General features: G+C 30.7%; 1 protein-coding gene across 1 annotated transcript in view; it reads right to left on the bottom strand.

Annotated features, from left to right (window-relative positions):
* Positions 1–21,745, bottom strand: part of LOC145316360 (uncharacterized) — a 54,283-nt gene that overhangs the window by 3,061 nt on the left and 29,477 nt on the right. Inside the window, exons 5-6 of the mRNA XM_080156804.1 lie at positions 6,635–6,761; positions 1,431–1,506 (exon numbers count right to left, since the gene is read on the bottom strand). Coding sequence (XP_080012930.1) covers positions 1,431–1,506; positions 6,635–6,761 — 203 coding nt within the window. The remainder of the gene's footprint in view (positions 1–1,430; positions 1,507–6,634; positions 6,762–21,745) is intronic.

Here is a 21,745-nt window from a genome sequence, read left to right as displayed (position 1 = left end):
CTCTATCATTACATCCTATTTTCCTTTTATAAAGGCAACCGAACATTTTCTCTACAATTCACCCTGCCCATTGTTTTTTTGTTCTTCGCTGCTTATGAGTGTTGTCATCCTTGTTTATTTTATTATTTTTTTTGAGAGTGAAAATGTAGATGAATTGAGAAAGATTGTGATGACAGAGAAAGATTGAGGGCCAGGCATTCTCAACATTTTTTTCGTCTGGAATTTCAATAGAGCTGAGTACTCTTTATTGGCCAGGCTAATCTAAATTTCTTTTGAAAGGAAAAATTGGTGCGTCTCTTTAAGACTATGGAGAAAATTTTTTTTAAGGATAAAAACTTTTATTCCCAGATAAATAGGAAAGATGTTTTAAATCAATGCATTTTGTCAAATATTAACAAAATATTTTTGAACTAAAAGATATTGGATTTCCGACAAGTATGAAGAGGTCCATTCTAATTCCACACTGTAATAAATCAAGATTCAAACGTTTATATAAAATAGCAAGAACAATATCTGAATGAAGTATAAAATAAACGTTTAGAAGATTATTTCAGTTTACTTGCAGCTAACCAAACGGCTGGACGCACTTTATTAGAACCAAATTATCTCAAATTGCAAAGACTCATTTGTGAAAAAGGGGCAATTTTTTTCCTTAGGCCTTGGACATTTTAGATGATTTTTTTACCCTCTACTGTGCTGGCTCTAAAAGTTTATATACCTTCGCTGTTGCAACCAGCCGTTTAGCCGCTAAAATCCTTTCAAAAGTTGTAAGAAAATAGCTTCCTTCATATTTTGGGCATGATCCAAATTTATTGAAAATACAGAGATTTATGTGAAACTAGAAAAAGCAGATAACTTTGAAATATTGAGTTTAAACTATTTTTCTTATTGAAAATATATAACAAGATGGAATTTGGCAATATTTGCCAGAATATAAAGATATAAATTTCAATTTTAAATAGATATTCATTTCTAGAAGCAAAGCTGGTCTATAATTTACAATTTCTTTCCGTAAACCAGTCCATTCGCTATGGGATTATCTGATTTTCTCAGCTGCTATTTAAAATAGACTGCTGTCTTTTTGTAAAGATACCCCTTGCCAAATAGCATCCATTGGACAACTTAATTAATTTTCAGTCATTCCACATTTTCAAATTGATAGTTAAAGGTTTCGTGATTTTCTATTACTTATTATTATCATTCTATTTTGACATGCAAAAATCGTCTTCAATTGCTATTTCCCCTTTTATTTATTGTTTTTTATTGCTCTTTTAGATAACTTGAAAATATATTGTAAGATCCAAGTATTTAATAATAATTCAATTCTTGTAAAAATATTACTTTGGTTGTCGAACAGGAAGTAGTTCAAACAATTAAGAGCAGTTAGACATAACCAAAGCGTTTGATATGTTCCAATTAAAAAATCTTACCTATGTGCACACCAACAATAACTTAAACCATTCTTAGAATCAAAACAAATATCTGGAGTCGCCACCAAGAAACAACCTGAAATAAGGGATGTAGAATATACGTGGATATTATGACAGGAAAAAAAATTATCGTCACTTTAAGTTGCAATATCCCATCGCATTTATTGGTCGGGTCGTATATCCAGTAGGAGAGGAGGGGATTGGGCAAAGAAGGGGGATGGGGGAGATCGTTATATTAGCCTGCTGCAGAGTTCACTTTATCATAGAACATAAAAATTTTAGTGTAAGATCCAATTAATAAAAAATCCAATCCTAAAAAAACATTTATATCATTATTCCCAGGTTTTCTTGGAAAATAGGTCAACAAACACAATTTTACTTTTGCAAAAAAAGAAAAACAAATAAGGTAAAGATGGGAAATGCTTTTTCCTACAGATTATTTTTATTTTTTCATCTTCAATCAAATGCCTCTGCCGTATCAAAATCAATATTAAATTACTTTCAAAAACCCGCGACATTAGCGTAACTGCTTGTTGTCGGGGAGGTGTCGGGTTCGAGTCTGGTTCACACTGCCTCATACTAGAGAAGTTGAAAATAGTATCACTGCAGCTATGTTTGGCATGTGACACTAATAGTAAAAGTAGGAGGAATAACTTGGCCCTTAAACAAGCGCAAACATGTACAGTTAGGACTTCGAGACAAAGGTCGTGCAAAAAGGGTTGATTGTCTGTTGGATGTTACTTGATTGCATCCCATAACGAGCGGAATATGAACTGGATTCTTGATTTTTTTTAATCGAAGAAGAATTCCGCCAAAACAAGGTAAAATTACTTTCAAATTATTTGCCTCTATAAACTATTTTTCATCATAGGCAGCTGCTAAATTAAGGAATTTAGCAGCTTTATGCGGCGGCTTCCCAACCCCTAAAATAAACACTTGAAAATATTCTTTTGTGAAAAGGTACATTTAATACTTTTCTATAGTATACATATTCTATCTCTTTATGATTGAAGCTGAGGTAAACACTTTAGAAAATATGTGTAGTTTGTGTGTGTGGTAAAGTGTTGGCAAGGGCGTATATTGTAATCAAAATTAACACTGAAATCACTATCTAAACACTTTAGAAAATATGTGTAGTTTGTTTGTGTGTTAAAGTGTTGGCAAGGGCGCATATTGTAATCAAAATTAACAATGAAAAAGCAAAACAAATTGATGAATGTCTTTTCTTATTTTTTATTCATCATTAATTTTTTCCACTTTATAAACTTGGATTGTTATGATTTTAATGTTTTTTTCAGTATGGCTTTGAAACCCATTGAAATCCGCTGGATTAATACCGTTTATCAGCCATACTGAAAAATCATGTATAGCATTGTATTACAGACAATTTTCTACAAATATTAAATTTAAATAATTAAATTGAAACCAGTCCTGTTAGTCTGGGCCTTCGGCCCCTCGTGACTAACAAAACTGGTTTACAACTTATAATTTTTCATTTTAATATCCGCGGAAAGCTATTTATAATACAAAGCGATAAATAATTTTCTTGTTTGGAAAATACTCAACTCCTTTTCAGTGACAAGCCAAGATTAACATATTATAAATCTATGTAAAGATGTGTCCGTTCGTTTGTCCATCCACACCTCTGACAGTCACTCAGTTTTCTTTAAAATCTTGAAACTGCTTTCTATAAACATAAAATGCTTAAAATAAAATTTATCTTGTTAAGCTCCTTACAGTGTACGCTGATGATAGTTTGTATGTGACATAAAGGAGCGGAGAACTTGCTTTCAAGTTACCTTCCATAACATCTTTACATACACAATAGTTAACACTTTATACTTAACATAAATAATTTATATTGTATTGAAGTTTGCTCCCCCATATTTAAAATTGGTTTAATTAAGTAATTGCTATCATTTTTGTTTTAGGAGGAGTACTTTTTTGGAAGAGAGTGTCCTACCTTAATAAAAACAGCCTAATTATGTTATGACCGGTAGGAATATTCCATAATGTTATGACCGGTAGGAATATTCCATAATGTTATGACCGGTAGGAATATTCCATAATGTTATGACCGGTAGGAATATTCCATAATGTGCCCAATCGATCCAGCATTTAGCGTTATCTTAAGCTTTATCCGGACAAAGAGACTTATGGACGGACAGTAAGACATCATTCTACTTTATGAAAAAAATCAAAGTATCTACAATAATAAAGGAACCTATTTTAGGTCTATTATATATTGAGTATGCATTTTAAGTAAGCTTATTCATACTTCAATATGATTTTAGGTTAGTTTCTAATCAATCGATCATACTGTCTCTTTAGCGATAGATATTTCAACTGCTGATATTTCTACATTTATTATTTAAGGGTAAGTTTGTATATCTATAATACAATGTAGAACGATGTCTGTCTATTTGTACCGAAGAATCTTGCTAACCGCTGAACCGATCGGGTTCAAATTAATTCACCAAGAAATCAAAATTCAGTAAAAGTTCCCAAAGCTGTTAAGCCAACAAATGAGAAAACGCCTTGTAAAACTTTGGGGACTAGTGTAATAAACAGCCCAATGTCCCCTACCTCCCTAAATAGTTTTTAGATGAGTGTGTGTGTGTGAGCACTCGTTGTTTGTTTGTATGTGTGTATGTGTTTTTGTTTGTTTGTAATGCAGTCGGGGAGTTGAACCCATTTTTATAGAAGCAGAAATATAATCTATGATTACGGTTTTGACCCTTTAAAAAACGTATTCTACCATTCCACTTTCCCCTCTCTTGGTGATGATATCATCAACGCCTATCCGATTTTTGAAATGTACCATTCCACTTTCAATCAGTCTCTCCTTTTCTCAACACTACTCTCTTCCTCTTTTCCCTCTCCTATTGTTTCTCAGTATTCAGATCTCTACGCATACCCCTTTCCTTAAGCCCAAATCATCACAAATCAACGTAAGCAACGCTATAATTTTTTGGGAATTATAAAAACGAATAATAACACGTGCACTTAAATTTCTGATTAATTTATCTAAATATAAATTCTAATTCTTTTATTCAATAATTTTTTCCAGTATTTTTTAGGTAAACGATTTACTTATTTATCATTCATTTACTACCTATAATTATAATTAATTACACAAGTTTTTTCTGATAATCTAAATTTTTAAATTTCATATTAAATCTTATATTAAATTTCTCAGCTGAAACTATAAATTGAAATTATCAAAATTTTTTTATTAATTCCTTACCATACTTTAGCTTATCTCCAACGCTAGCAAATTTACTCAATTTTTCCCTTAACAGAACTTTAGATATCTCTTATTATTTTTGGACAAATACTTATCTATTCAGTTACTTTTTACTTAATTACTTAATCATATACAAACTTATTAATTTTCATTATGTCGCGACTACACTCCACTCCTAACCCCCCGGGGCTCCCGTGGTCCCCCTGGGATGATCCCCCCCACACCTAGGATCTCGTATCTCTCTTTGATGCTTGGGTCAGCCTCATGGGGCTTTCTCAGGATAAGGACAGACATACGAGTGAACTAACGAATACAGCCATTGGCCCCTACGGGGTCACAATCACTGAGCGTGATTGAGGGTGGACAAATTATTGTCCTCCCTTACAACGTATACTGTAGGAATTCTGGGTAACAAATATGCATACAAACTGTTCTTCAAATATACTATTTTTTAAATAAACCCATTATTATTTTGTCATTTATAAATATCACAGTATATTACATTGTAATCATAATAAGGGACTGACCCTCATTAACCTGAGTGCCACTCCCTTAATAATCGCTGGACTATATTACTAAATATGCAATATTGTACCATTACAGAATTTCGAAATACATTATTATTATTATTATAGAGGCGAAACTGGAATGGTACATTTATGTTTACATATCAGCGTATTCATAAACATTGATTTCCTTATTTAAATCGACAATAGTAATGGTATATTCGAGTTATTTTTTTTATTTTATATAAAATTTTTTTAATTATAAATATAATTTTATACATTCCTACTATTAACATAATTTTAAAATAGTATGTATGATTTCAATTGTGTCGATTTTAAAAGTGTAAACCACCATTACAGTTTCGCCTCTATTGAAAGTAAAATGGTACATTTAAATATTGTATCGGCATTGATGATATCATCACCAAGAGAGGCATAATTGGAATGGTAGATTACAAAAATCATATTAGTGTTGATAATATCATCACCAAGAGAGGGAAAAGTGGAATGGTAGATTAAGTTTTTTAGAGGGCCAAAACCGTAATCATAGATTATATTTCTGCTTCTATAAAAATGGATTCAACTCCCCAACTGTAAGGGTAGTGTGTAATTTGAGTTTATGGGTGTACTCTAATTTCCACCTAAATACCAACAGCAGAAATTGATAAATCCGCTAAAATAAAGATTTTGCCTTGTTCATCTTACATAAAATGCCGATAATCTTAATAACAAAGTATCAGAATCACATTTATTATATCAATAATATGCAGTTATACATAATAATAATTTTTTTAAAATTGAAAATTATATAATTTCATTTTTTTCCAACGTTTTTGTTTTCTTGCGGAATTTATAGCCACACTTGGAGTAAGGAGGGATTGAAGATGAATTAAATATTGAATAACAACCACTTCTCAGAATGTAGATTGTATAAACAGATTAAATTTATGAATGTGCTGTGCATACCTGGCATTAACAATCACACTATATTATTCAAGTTCTACCAGAAAAAGACAATGGACGATAAGTTGATGTACAGTGTACACCCCCGATAATGATAAAAGAATATTCAACTGCTTTTTCTGTAAATGTTTTTGTAAACTTTCAGGATGATTGGTGATGAAATATTGTTAAAGCTTAATTTTTTATTTAAAAACCAGCAGCTATTATCTAAAAAAATACACTTTTTAATTGACTGGGCCAATAATAAATTTTTAGTATAGATGTATAACCAGACAACTACTTGGATCCCCTTGTTAAGGACTTTTTTAGTCTGCTAGCAAATTGCTTTCTGATCTATTGTAGCGACTTGGTTGTGTTAATATTTCCGCCGATATTCGTTAATTTTCAAAGACCCAATTAAAGGTCGGCACATGGTCTTTGTGAAGGGGACATACAGTTATTTAACCCCTTCCCCCTCTAGTGTTGTACTCTAATGGGTCCATAGTTACCTCTAAACAATGGAATCTCAGGTCCCCTCCTGTGAAGTGGGATAAACCTGCCATCCTCATCATACTCATCTGCCTTCTTGTAGATCTTGACACACCCCGTGTTCATACCACACTCAACAGACATGCTCTGAAACAAATATATATGTTGTAGAAAAGTTTCGGTGCAATCAATAAATCCTTGCGAAGGTAAATTTGTACTAAAATATCAAAAACTATTTATTTCTCGATAGAAACAGTAAAAAATTAGGGTCATGGAAAGAAAACGAAGTTTAACAGTAGTTTTTGATAGGTTATTTTAGGTTAGGTTAAGTATGTGTCAATGATTGCCCACAGGGTTAGGAAATAGGCCCCGCAGGGTTAGAGCCCCCCGCAGGTGCTAGAAATAGGAGAAAAGCTACTGTGAAAATGCGACGAAACCCGAAACTTCGTTTTCTTTTCATGATCCAAAAATTGTTGTAAGTTAGCAAAAAATATGATAATAAAATATTACACATTATACCATTATTGAAAAGTTGTATTTTTTTTGAGAAAAATACTTACAAAAAAACATAAAATATGGATATTCAAATATGAATAAAAATATTATTGTAAGCTAATACCCCAGAAAATTGTCATATGCTGATAAAAAAAATACATCCCATTCAATAATCTCTTCTTTCCCTCATTCACCTACAGCTACACACACTCAATTACACACACTTATGTTCACACACACACACACACACGAACGCACACACACAAACAGACACACACGCACACACACAGACACACACACACTTACATAAAAGAGTATATATATTATATTTTACAGAGATATATTTATCAATTTAGTGTAGGACCAGACAGAACCACATAAAATCAGGGACCTAAAGGGATAAGACAATGGATGATAAATTGATATACATTTCCAATGATGACAAACAAAATTAACCTTTCTATAGATTCAAATTATTGGCTGAATGGTATGGACACTTCTAGTTTGGAACCAAACAATTAAAATTCAGTAAAAGTAACTGAAGATTTTAAACTAACAAATAGGAGAGCATGGCTATAAAACTTTGGGTACTAGTGTAATATACAGTGTCCCCTCCCCCCTCCCTGTCATAAACTACAGCAGATTTACACTCTCATATCACACTTTATGGTTACACAATTATGCTAATACCAACAATCTAGGAACCATATCTTTTTCTTTATTCTAGCAAAGCCACTCTTCACGCGAATTCGTCTGTCTGAATTTGAGAAATATGTGATTTACTTAACGCATGATTGCTTCTCTATCATTGCATTGGATTTAAAAGTCCATTTTTCTTTAACCATGCAAAAATACATTGAAACATACCCGCACAAATATTAAGTTTTCCTGAAAGTATTTGTCAGTGGTTTCCGAGATCTTATTGGAAAAAATTACACATAAAAACATATACCTTTATATCAAGGATAGAAATAATTTTAAAGAAATACATTAGAGTTAGTTTAGAAAAATTTCCAAAAGCAAATATTTTATTTGCCAAGTAAAAAGTATGGTATTTGTTTGCTTTTTGGCTCGGCAGTAAGAGATATAAGTTTTCCGGAATTGTAATGTAGGGAGTAGATTTGAAATCTGCATCAAATTTTAAGGATTTTTTTTTATAAAATTCGTTTTTTGTATAATTCTTTATCTAAAAGCGGAAATACAAATTAAGTTAATTAATTTTGGCATCTGTGATTGGTGGATTTAAAAAATCTGCGCTCTGATTGGATGTCGGATGTCATTCAACCAATTAGAGCGCAGGTAGTTTAAAATCCACCTATCCTATTGGTTAAAATTAATTAACTTAAAATGTATTTTCGCTTTTAGATAAAGAATTTTACAAAAAACGAATTTTATAAAAAATCCTTAAAATTTGATGCAGATTTCAAATCTACTCCCTACATTAAAATTCCGGAAAACTTATATCTCTTACTCGGCAGCCGCATGCAACCCTCAGTAAGAACATGATATTATAACTTTAAAATTCAGCTAGATATGCAAACCTGTTCCGATGCAAACAACCCATCTTTTTTAAATTTATTTTTTTTGCTCCCAAGCAGATTAAAAGTTGAGGCTTGTGTGCGGCTAAGGCGCAGCTGCCGAGCCCTGCTTTTTGTTGGCATGTTATCTGCGACAATACCTGTCAAAAACAAATCTGGTAATTTCAGAAATTCAAAAAGTTAGGTGAACACATTTTTAGACTTTTAATGCAAAACTTCTTTTATCATACTTGATGTTTTGTTAGTATGCCATGTCGAATATATCCTCATATATTGGTCTAATTAGATCAAATTTTAGGCTGACGCGCGGATGTCGAGACCTGATAATAACTGTATAATAGAATATAAACGTATATAATTTTGTTTAAATGCATTGTAGCTTTGCATATAAATGTAAATAAGAATAGCTCCACTATTTGGTTGAGGTATTATGTATAATAACAATTCAACACTAAGCTTGTTTTGCAATATTTACTCTATTCACCAGATAAACAATGCTTTTAGTTTAATTGTATTTAGCATTTGAATATCATTTCTTGGCAAAATATTATTTCAAGTAGCGATGCTACTCTTCTTTATGTGGTTAACTGTTGATATTAAGGACAGATCATTTTTTTAATATTTGTTGCTCATAGCTTCTCGCCAAGCCTCTAGGTACTTCCAACTTAAAAGTTAGAGACAGTAACACTTTTTTATATTTTAGTTTTAAAATTAAAAGAAAATTGTTTTTAAATTTGAATAGGATCAGTCTTATGGGGTTGACCTATCACCAACCGCTTTAGAATATGGCCTCAAACCTTACTTAGTTTACGAGCCAAAAGCCTCGTAAACATAAACACAGCCAAGTCGCTACAAAAGAGCAGAAAGCAATTTGTTAGCAGACGAGAAAAATCCCCACCACTTGGACCAAGTAGTTGCCTGGGCTATATATATGTATATATACTCATACATTTTTTGTTACTTGAATAGAAAGTGTTACATGAATATGTAGAGGAGAATGATGAAAAAAGTAAAGGAAATTATTTTTCATTACGGCTTCGAAACCGAAATATCAGGGGGATTAGAACCGGCACAGCACAATTTATTGAAATAAAGAAAATTTTGCTATGAATATTGAAATAAAAATCAATAAAATTAATACCAGTCTGTTAGCCTGATCTTTCGGCTTCTCAGGGCTAACAAAATTAGTTTTAATCTTATAATTCTTCATATGAATATACGCGGAAAGCTGTCTATAATATGGTATATAAATAACTATTACCACCCAGCAAAGATGGAATGCTAAAAATGTTGGATTGTCTGGTTTACAATGCTAAAAATGTTTACTACTTTGTTTTAAAGGATATGAAAGGAATATTTATCAAACGCTATACTGAGTTCAAACTGCTTTTTATTAGACTTAATATTTTAATAGTGATTACACCCCCAAAAATCGGTTGAATAGTAAAACCTTATTACACAATAAAATTACTAGCGGTCACGCCCCTAGAACCAAAGGGCTGTGTATTCAAAGAAGTAAGAAGGGAGCAGAATAATAGTCTATACCAATCCCAGGGCAAATGTGAACCCAATCGGTTTAGTAGTTACTAAGAACTTAAGCTTCAGACAGAAAAACCTTACTACTTTATTTAATAGTTGTAATAATACCATATTTCATCTAACTTGGACAAAAATATGCATAAGTTACGAAGTAACAAGATACTAACAATGCAATGTAATTGAAATAGTAGTTAATTGATATTTAAAGCAGAAAATCTTATTTTGCGTGATTTTAGACGGAGTGTCGGTTTTACAAATCTAATGAGTAGCTTTGCTACAAAGAAATCCATTAGTGTATTATTTAGATTTACAAATCTAATGAGTAGCTTTGTTACAAAGAAATCCATTTGTGTATTATTTAGATTTACAAATCTAATGAGTAGCTTTGCTACAAAGAAATCCATTAGTGTATTATTTAGATTTACAAATCTAATGAGTAGCTTTGTTACAAAGAAATCCATTAGTGTATTATTTAGATTTACAAATCTAATGAGTAGCTTTGTTACAAAGAAATCCATTAGTGTATTATTTAGATTTACAAATCTAATGAGTAGCTTTGTTACAAAGAAATCCATTAGTGTATTATTTAGATTTACAAATCTAATGAGTAGCTCTGCTACAAAGAAATATATTAGTGTATTATTTAGATTTACAAATCTAATGAGTAGCTTTGCTACAAAGAAATCCATTAGTGTATTATTTAGATTTACAAATCTAATGAGTAGCTTTGCTACAAAGAAATCCATTAGTGTATTATTTAGATTTACAAATCTAATGAGTAGCTTTGCTACAAAGAAATCCATTAGTGTATTATTTAGATTTACAAATCTAATGAGTAGCTTTGTTACAAAGAAATCCATTAGTGTATTATTTAGATTTACAAATCTAATGAGTAGCTTTGTTACAAAGAAATCCATTAGTGTATTATTTAGATTTACAAATCTAATGAGTAGCTTTGTTACAAAGAAATCCATTAGTGTATTATTTAGATTTACAAATCTAATGAGTAGCTTTGTTACAAAGAAATCCATTAGTGTATTATTTAGATTTACAAATCTAATGAGTAGCTCTGCTACAAAGAAATATATTAGTGTATTATTTAGATTTACAAATCTAATGAGTAGCTTTGCTACAAAGAAATCCATTAGTGTATTATTTAGATTTACAAATCTAATGAGTAGCTTTGTTACAAAGAAATCCATTTGTGTATTATTTAGATTTACAAATCTAATGAGTAGCTTTGTTACAAAGAAATCCATTAGTGTATTATTTAGATTTACAAATCTAATGAGTAGCTCTGCTACAAAGAAATATATTAGTGTATTATTTAGATTTACAAATCTAATGAGTAGATTTGCTACAAAGAAATCCATTAGTGTATTATTTAGATTTACAAATCTAATGAGTAGCTTTGCTACAAAGAAATCCATTAGTGTATTATTTAGATTTACAAATCTAATGAGTAGCTTTGCTACAAAGAAATCCATTAGTGTATTATTTAGATTTACAAATCTAATGAGTAGCTCTGCTACAAAGAAATATATTAGTGTATTATTTAGATTTACAAATCTAATGAGTAGATTTGCTACAAAGAAATCCATTAGTGTATTATTTAGATTTACAAATCTAATGAGTAGCTTTGCTACAAATAAATCCCATTAGTGTATTATTGTCGACCCTGTGACACAATTGTTTTGTTGTATATCTACCCACCATGTAATAAATTAGTCTATCACAGGAAATAATCATTTAACATGACAATAATTATTTACTGCATCGTCCTATAGACAGCTTTCCGCGGATATTAAAATGAAAAAATATAAGATTATAAGCCAGGGCCTTGGGCTCCTCGGGGCTAACAAAATTGGTATTAGTTTTATTTTTTTATTTAAATATTTGTGGATTATTGTCGGTAATAAGATACATGATTTTTCTGTATGGCTAGGAACCATTTCTAATCCAGCGGATATTAATCGGGTTCGAAGTCATACTGGAAAAATGTTTACTTTTTCTTTTATCCCCCCTCCCCCCGCCAATGAATTCATTATTACTTGGATCTTACACCAGATTATCATGTACTATAGTAAAGTGAAACTTGAAACAGGCTAAAAAAAACGATCCCCCCTTCACTCCCTTTTCTCATCTCCTACGGGACGAACTAACTGACTAATAAGTGACATGGGAAATGGCAACCTAAATTGATGATCATTTTCTTTGTCTTAATATCCACATATATTCTACATCCATTCTCCCATCCTTCAAACAAATTATGAGAAGGCAAAGGTATTGATAGGACCCCCACTAGGCAATCAACCCTCATCTATAACAAACATACACGCTCTTACTTACCGCAAACAAGATGAATAGCATAACATAAAATATTTTGATAATATTTTTGTAAATATTTTGAAAATAATGCTTTACTAACAAATTTCATATTAGAAAATTTAATACATAAATTTTAATCACATATTTTAGAAAACAAGAATAACAACATACATAAAAGTAAAGCTCTAAAATCAAAATGAAGGAAAAACACACAATAACTCTTGTTGAGTGTCAGAACTTAATAAGCAGATTATTAATTTGTAAGTCTAAACAAAATTGTACATAAAATGGTTGAAAAATTGTGTAAATACAAGATAAAAGAGACAAAGCTTCATTTTAGGATTTGAGTATAGAGATGCAACACTTATAATATTGGACCTTGTTGTTCTAGGAATTATTATTTGAAAAATAAGATGACTATGATAATTATATCATACAAAATTTTGCTCCCAAAACGTTAAAAATCAGCATGTTTTAAATGGACGTACATACTGTCTGGTAACTATTATAGAATTGATACACTTCCTGAATCGTACCTAATTGATATATGAATCACCATGCAAAGTTTAAAACCTATAGGACAATTTTAACATGTCTAAGTTAACGAAAAAAGCTAAGGGTAGTATTTTTTTGTATTCTAATAATATCTTGAATGCATCAGGATACAGCGTGTATAAAGAAGCAATGTTTTGGCAGAGATTAAGATGAAAGTTAATGTGAGATATTATCAATACGGTATCACCAGGCATAATGTAATTATAAGGGGGAATATTAATTCATTATATTGTTGGCATAATATTAGTTAAACGCCAATATATCTGCAATAATAACAAATTAAGCTTATTATATCCAACCCTTACTTTAGTGACAAAATAACAGGGTTCGGAAGCCGCGCCTCAGCCGCGCATAAGCCTCAGTTTTAAACCTGCTTGTGAGCAGAAAAAGAAATTTCAGAAAGAAGGATTGTCTGCTAAAGAGCAGTTTTATACATCCAGCTGAATTTTATAGCGATAGAATGAAGATTTCACTGAGGCTTACACGCGGCTTACGCGCGGCTTCCGAACCCTGCAAAATAATCAACATACAACAATATTCGTCAATTTACCATATATGGCATCTCTTGAAAAAGGATTAGACCCCCCTCCCCCCTAAGGTGGCTATAAAAATTTTTTCTTCTTGAAAGATTTAATATAAAGGAGGTGGGGTACCGGTGATCAAGTTATATATATGAGTGAAAGTACGGCCGTGGCCTATAAATAACATTATGATTAAAATATCTAGGGTGATTTCACACAAAAGTGCCTATTGAGCACCGAAACCCTCCTTATTTTGGAGATAAATTAGAAATAAGAGGGTGCCGTTATTTTTTTTATGCTTTACCCCTGCGGGGCCTTAACCCTCTAGTGCTACCCAGTACCCAAAATAACCTCACCTAACCTGGCTTAAAGTAAAAGAAAAACAAACAAAAAACTAACTAACAACCACCTTTTTTTATATTTATTTTCAAAATATAAAATAGGGAGGGGGGTTTTCAGTGATTAACAAGATAAAAAAATTAAAAGTGATTATCATTTCAAATTGAAAATATATAGAAAAGGTATCTACACCACCACACTATAAATAATTAAACATAAACTTTTTACAGCATAAAAACTTTTTAACAAGAAAGTTGCTGCTTTGAGAAATGAATGTTTAAGCGTCCATACTTTTTGGGGCCAGCTAAAATTTATATTTTCAGACTCGTATAATTTATTATCTTCTTCACAGGTCACGCTTGGTTTTTTATTAAATGAATAAGTTAGGGTACACTGTTTGGCACTTTCGATATAAGTAAATGATAATAAAAAACCCATAGAATGCGATAATAACTTCAGAAAAATCGAAGAAAATAGTTTTAATACTTAATTAACGTTTTTAAGTTTTTCTTCAAAAAGTTTAGATAAGATGCCTTTAAAAGTCGTCTATGATTTTGTCAGGGATAAAAATGTAACTTTAAAATAAGAATTACAACATATTTTTTCAATTAGTACAAAGTAAAATTTTGAACATTTTATTGATCAGTATATTTTTTAAAATGTGAAGTAGAAACCTGAATATTTTATCATGAAAATTGTGTTATGATTTGATTGTCTGCTAGATTACAAGAAAAAAGATACTGACAGTACTTGTTGGTTCTTTAAAAATAATTAGGTAGATTACTTTCAGAACCCCTCTTTTTGCAACGTTATTTCAATAGAACAGAGCTGTAGTCTTAGTGTACTCAATATCTAGACAGCCAACCATTGTTTTAGAATTGATTAATTTTTTTAACTTCTCATAAAAACAGAATTAATGGTATTTTTGTAAATATTATACCTCCAAGAAATGGCTATACTTCCCAATCATATGTTGTGTGATATTTAAGAGGAATTATTTTGATATAATGTCATTAAAATATTCGTTAAAAAAAGTGCTATTCTAGCTTATACTTTACATTTTAATGTGTATGATAATTCAAATAAAAGATAATGAAGATTTATATTATATTTAATTGTTATAATTATAAAGAAAAACCTGGAAACAGTAAAAAACTGACTTTATTTTATTGACGTAGGGAAAATTTTGTCAAATATTTGAATAAAAAAACAATATGAAACAAAATAAATTATTTTTAATATAGTCACAAAAAGGCTTAATGAGTTTAGGAAATATTTCATTCACTAATCATGTCATTTAAACTCTATCACACAGAATACAGTGTAAAAAGATGTTCTCGTTTTAATTTTAAGTAATTTGAAATGCATTTTAATACCTTTTAATGATTTATTTTTTGAAACATCTTTTCATAAAATGTTATTGATTTTTGAAGTTATATGTTAAAATGTTTTTAAATTTTGTTAACATTTTGTTTTAAATGTAGAAAATTGGTAATTCTAAACATTCAAAAAATGATTTTATTAAATTTTCATCACTTAAATTGCATGTTTGATGAAATTTTCAACTGATAATTCAAGAAAAATCGTTTAAGTTTTATTATATTTTACTTTGAAATGTTAAAAAAATATAATTATTGTCAAAAATGTGGAAGTTATACTTTCCTCAAAAAAAGACCTAAAACATGCAAATTAACACGTGTAATGAGATTTTTTTTCTTTCAGGTTTAATTTTAAGTAATTATTGATATTTTTTGTAAAAAGGATTTTATATAAAAAGTTTTAAAACTCGAGTTATGTAGTGGTTCTAAAAAAGGTTGCGAATTTATGCAATTTTCTTGCAAAAAAAATTTTCTAGGATTTTAAAAATAGCAAAGGGTGTTATTAGACGTACTTACAGATACAATTGCAAAGTCATTTTGGCCAAACACTAAAATAAAGTTTTGACATCTGAGGGTCCAACCGTGAGGTTCTTATATTTACAAAATTTAGATAAAAAGAATTTATTATCAGTAGCGCAGCTATTCTATAACTATAGCCTGTACGTCAATCTGTCCCTCCACAATTGCGTAGATCAATTAACGCTTTCCGTTTAGTTTCACAATTCACTCCTTGTCCTCAATAGCGGCTTCGCCCGTAGAGGCCTCTATGGATTTAACAACCCTCTACTAGCGTAAGATACCCTTCCACAAAATAGTTATAAACCTTCTCTGGACCTTTAAATTGAAACTCACTGTAAAGGAGTACCATAAACCAGGAATAGAGAATAGCTAATAAGCAAAATATATCTGAAATAATAATTTGGGGGCAGACAAAATGTTCGTTTTTACTACAAAGCGTTACCACCCAAAATCCCGAAAAATTCAGCTGAAAATACCAAATATATTTTCGAATTAATTGTTGTTTACAGCTCACCATAAACAGATGATCATCCTGTTACTTTTTTTATAATAATTATGTTGTTAATACTGCCCTAATTATGTAATTTATCTCTTCTAGATAAAACAAATTAAATATTTTTTTTTCATTCCAGCATTTCTAATTATTTGTGAAAGAATCTATTTTGTTAGAATTGTGTGTGAGTTTGCATAAAAAGGTGACTTCTTGTGGATTTCTTGATGCATAAACCTTATTCGACAATATCCCTCTAAGAGTCAAGTGTAGCAAACAAAAACCCCTCCACTTAGTATATTGCAAAAAATATGAAGTGGTTGGTTAGTTGACATAGAACAGATAATCATATATTTTTGGCACCATTAATTTCTTTATTCATACATAAGTTATGTTAGATATGGTAAGGGGAAGTCTGGCAGGGTTAGTGCTATTGAGCTCATATTTGTAGAGCCCTTGAAGGCTTAAGGCTTCCCTTAAAGTTTAAGAACTGAGGAAACTTGAAATTATCGACCGAATGGAATGGACAGCCTGGCGGAGAGGCTTTGAACTTGCTTTTCCCTTTATTTGATATTTATCATGTCATTAGTCCCCTCATAATTTGACATCCCCCCCCCTCACAAAAAAAATACTGCGGGAGGGGTGATTCTTTGGTCCACTAACTATTAAAGAGATTTTACCTCTTGTTCTTTGGTAGTGCACTCTATGATCAACCTGTTGAGTTCTCATGCACTCTCAAATATATTTTCTTTATGGTCTTCATTTCTGTATAAAGTGGTAACATTTAAAAGGAAGATCCATGTTAAAAAAAAATTCACGATTCTAAAAAGTATAATCTAACCGCTACTGTTCATTAAATTTATCGACGGGTTTAACAAAACCGATTTTGTACCGTTCAAGCGGCGAAGCTTCTTCGCCCTCTCCGTTGCACAATTCGCGCCACTTAGGGTCTATAACTTACATCGATATGCTTCGTTATGACAGTAAAAATGGTTCTAGCAAACCCGCCCCCAAATTTAACGGTAATATCTCACTTCAAAAAAAATTAAGTCTTATTTTTCCCTGGATGTTTCATTTAATACAAGGGAAAAGTTTCTATGCAGTTCAATGCTGTTTTTAGAATATCGGTGATTCCCGTAATAAAAGCGATTGGGTATTATAACATCACAACTGTGTCTTTGTGTAGTTGAATTTTTTTTACAAACATTATACCTCCTTTGAGCAATATTATTATTCTAAAAATGATAAGAGATAACACATTTGATTTGATTGATCTCAGAGGAAAAGTTATCGATTTTCCATTGACTAATCAATGAATCCCATAAATAAATGTATTTCTTCCTTTTCGGAGAGATTATAATAGTTATTTATCGCATCTTATTATAGACAGCTTTCTGTGGATATCAAAATAAAAATAACAGGCCAAAAGGCCCGGGCTAACAAAACTGGTTGTAATTTTATGATTTTTATTTTGATATTCGTGGAAAATTGTCTGTAACCGGTTTTAATCCACAGGATATTATTCGATTTCGAAGCTATACTGGAATTATGCTTCTAAAAGTAAAACTGTTTTTAGGTAAAATTGTAGTTTTAAATTTGAAAATTTAAAAAAGAAATAAGATTTGTTTTTATGACATTTAGACATTAGTCAGTTGTGTATGTACTGTCTTAAATATATGTATTTACTCGTATGTTTGATTGTTTGTGTGTGTGTTTGTGTGTGTGTGTGTGTGTGCATGCATAAACCATCTGCTTCATTTCCAACAACAAGTTACAAAAAGTCAATTTCTTACTCAGAGTTCTCTAGAAAAAGAAATAGAATTGAGAAAGAGTGAAGGATAGAGCAGGCAGGGAGGGGATATTGGGCTCTTAATTACACTAGGACCCAAAGTCTTATAAAAGTCGTTAGTTTAATAACCTAAGGGACTTTTTTAGAATTTTGATTGTCCAAACGTTGCAACCACTAATTTTAATCTACAGAAGGTGTAATTTTGTTTATCATCATTGGGTATGTGTATCAATTGAGCGTCCATTGTCGTATCCCTTTAAATCCCTGAGGATAAATGAGTGTGAAACAAGGATGAGTATTTCAAAAGTAGCCCGGTATCATTAGCATCATAAAATCCATGTATATTAATGTATTTTTAAACATCCCCCTCCCCCTGCTGATTTTTGTCTCTTGCTAAAAAAATCCCTTTCAGTTTACTTTTAACATCCAGTTAAACTACAAGGTTATTCATATTATTTTCTTTATTTAGCAACATTTTCTGCCTTTATAGTTCTACAAATTTATTTTTACTTATCTTTTAATATGTAAATTAAATTAATATGATTTATGTCATTTAGACTGAAGAGGGTGCAATGTCCACCGAAATATATTTCAATAAATAACTAAGAAGTATCAAAGACTTTTTCACTCAGTGAATTTATCACATCATAGCTGTGTTGAGACGTTGCTTTTTATTTGAAGCACGTAAATATAGCTTATCAAAAGCTTTAAATAATTTCTGCATTCATTTTATTATTTTACAGTCAAAACCGACCAATTTACGCTGATTTGAGGCTTAAGCCATACCAAAAAAGCATGTATCGAATCATTTGATATCTTACAGACAGTGTCATCGAAATTAATCCCTAATTATTGGCAATGTTCTGAAGCACCTCGGGGCAAACAAAAGAGAAAGTAACCATGTAACTTTTTTATTTTCATATCCAAGGACAAATGGCTTTAATACGAGGCTATATAAATGTATATTATAGGGAAGAATTGTAAGAATTAGTTGAAAAATTTGTTGACAAAACAAACTTTCCTAAACTTAAATGTTTCAACTCTTTATGCACAAAAATCAAAGCAGAATAAAATATTTGGAATTCTCTTAAAACAAAATTTCATATATTTTTCTATAAGCCAAGGTTTTCCACATTTTGGGTTGTTACATCCGTCCATACCGGCTAGCTTTTATCATTAATTTAGAAATGTTAGAATTTTCCTATCGATTTCGAAATAGACATGATCATTCCTGTAGTAGTAAGATACAGTATTAAGTATGCGTTGTAAATTGTAACCCTAAAATTATCATACCAGAAAGTTAGAATATCCATATTCATTTTATTTTTTTATATTTATTATATGATTTGATTATCCAATTCACTTGATTTAAAAAATATTGATCCATAGGACGATTAGTCATAATGCTATAATTAAGTCTTGAAATATAGATTGTTTATATTGAAAGAATGTTGATACTTATTGTGTTGTGTTTTGTTTTTATGGATGTTTACATCCTTTTTAATATCGAAGCTTTTCTATAATTTGGGTCGGTCCGTCCGTAACAGTTAGCTCTTTTCCTTAATTTAGATATGTTAGAAATTGTCCTATCGATTTAAAACTTTGCATGATGATTCCTTTTTTTAGTTAGGTACGATTTAGGAACCAAAGCAACTCCATAATTGTTACCAGAAATTCCGAACGTCCATTTAAAACATGCCAATTTTAGAATTTTCCAACAACAACTTTTAGTATGATATAATTATTATATCCATCTGATTTTTATAATAATGATTTCTAGGACAATAAAGTGCAATATTAGTGAGGTATCTCTATAATAAAATCCTAAAAATAAAAGTATATCCATTCTGTATCCTGTTTTTAAGCAATGTGACAAATTACTGTACAATTTTGTTTAGACTTGCATATTAATGCTTATCAAGCTCTGAAACGCTGCAAATGTCAATGTTCGTTGGTCATAACGTTTCAGAGCTTCGCTTTTATAGATGTTGTCATCCTTGTTTTATAATCAAAGTATATTAAATCTTTTAATAATGAAATAAATAGTGAAAATAGTTAAAACATATACATATACATTCATAAATCGAAGAAGGGTATATCTATAGAAGAAATAAATTAGAAATTGTATTTGTAAAAATCTATTTATAGTAAACTCTATTATCTATCTAATTATAGTATTATAAGTGTAAATATTAATTAAATCTCCAATATTGAGTTCACCTTTGTTAAAGTTGTACTAGAGGTGTGCGATCATTTCCCTACAAATACCATTCGAACGATAGAACCGCAAAAGAGCCATACATCAAAAAGATTTTAAAGGATAAGAGTGAACCAATGGATGACAGATTTATATCAGGGGACATTGGGCTGTTTATTACTCTAGTCCCAAAAGTTTTATACTAACGTTTTCTTATTTGTTGGCTTAACAATTTTAGGGAATTTTATGATTCTTGATTGGTTGATTCATTAAGTTGAGTGTTCAAACGTTTCAACCATTATTTGTATCCCAATCATGATAAACAAAACATCTCTTCTGGCGACTAAAATCATTGGTGTAAAAGATTTGACACGTGTAGTTTATACCATTCAATCAATTTCTAAGTTTTTAAGAGCGTATATGAATGTAAGAACGTGTTTTTTGCCCCTCCCTAACTTAAAAGGCACACTCCAAATAGCAAATAATTACATTAACGCTAAAATACATTTAATTGCCATAAGAGCAATGATTGTGTATTATTATTAATGTTTAATTACATTTTGATATTCTAATTGTATTATTAGATATTTGGAATTGCATGCTATTAAATAATATTATTTTTTATTTTGGTGGTCGTATAAATTTGAAGTGCAAATATTTTAAGTAGGTCATGATGGGACAGCTTTACTCGCATATTAAATTTACTTGTAGAGAAGCCATCACTTGCATTCATTTCCATATCTGCACAATATCTCATCATCAGGGGCGTGCACAGAAATTCTTTACAGACGGGGGGGGGGGGGGATAAAGGAAGCTTAAATATCGATACAATTAATGTACTTTTAAAGGACTTAAAATTATTGTTGGGGAGTAGGAGGAAAATTTTTTAAAGTATAAATTCCGATAAAATGTCATGAATTCTTTAACAAAGTGATTTATAAAACACTATGGCAATAGAGGGGATAAATTAATGATCACTGATCAGTGTGAAAAAATTAACAATTTATGCTATACTGATGGCTCCTTACATTATTATTGAAAAACAAGACTTTGTGACAGGTTGGAAGGGAACATTGTAAAGTAAATTATACTGGTACCTAAATTTTATAAACGCGCTCATTCATTCGTTGGCTTAAAAACTGTGTGTACTCATTTATCATGTTTGAGGATTAATTTGATTTAGCATACATTGTCCTATCCCCTAAGATCAATGCTTTATGCGGATTAAATGTTTCTCCCCTTTTAATTTTATTTAATGTTGATATGATTACTCTGGCTTAACAGAGATACCCCCCCCCCGCCTTTGTTGGCGCCCATGCTTCTAATATCCTTATATATAGAAATTTAAAATTTATTAAACTTTTCAAGATTTTGCAACAAAATCTTATATAATCTTTTTTTGAAATAAATAACAAGGATGATTAACTTCAACAATAGCGAGG

Source organism: Acartia tonsa, chromosome 4 (genome assembly GCF_053477335.1).
Source record: "Acartia tonsa isolate MP-2025a chromosome 4, ASM5347733v1, whole genome shotgun sequence".
NCBI classification, from domain to species: Eukaryota; Metazoa; Arthropoda; class Copepoda; order Calanoida; family Acartiidae; genus Acartia; species Acartia tonsa.
The sequence above is the reverse complement of the archived record's forward strand: the minus strand, read 5'-3'. Positions and strand labels throughout refer to the sequence as shown.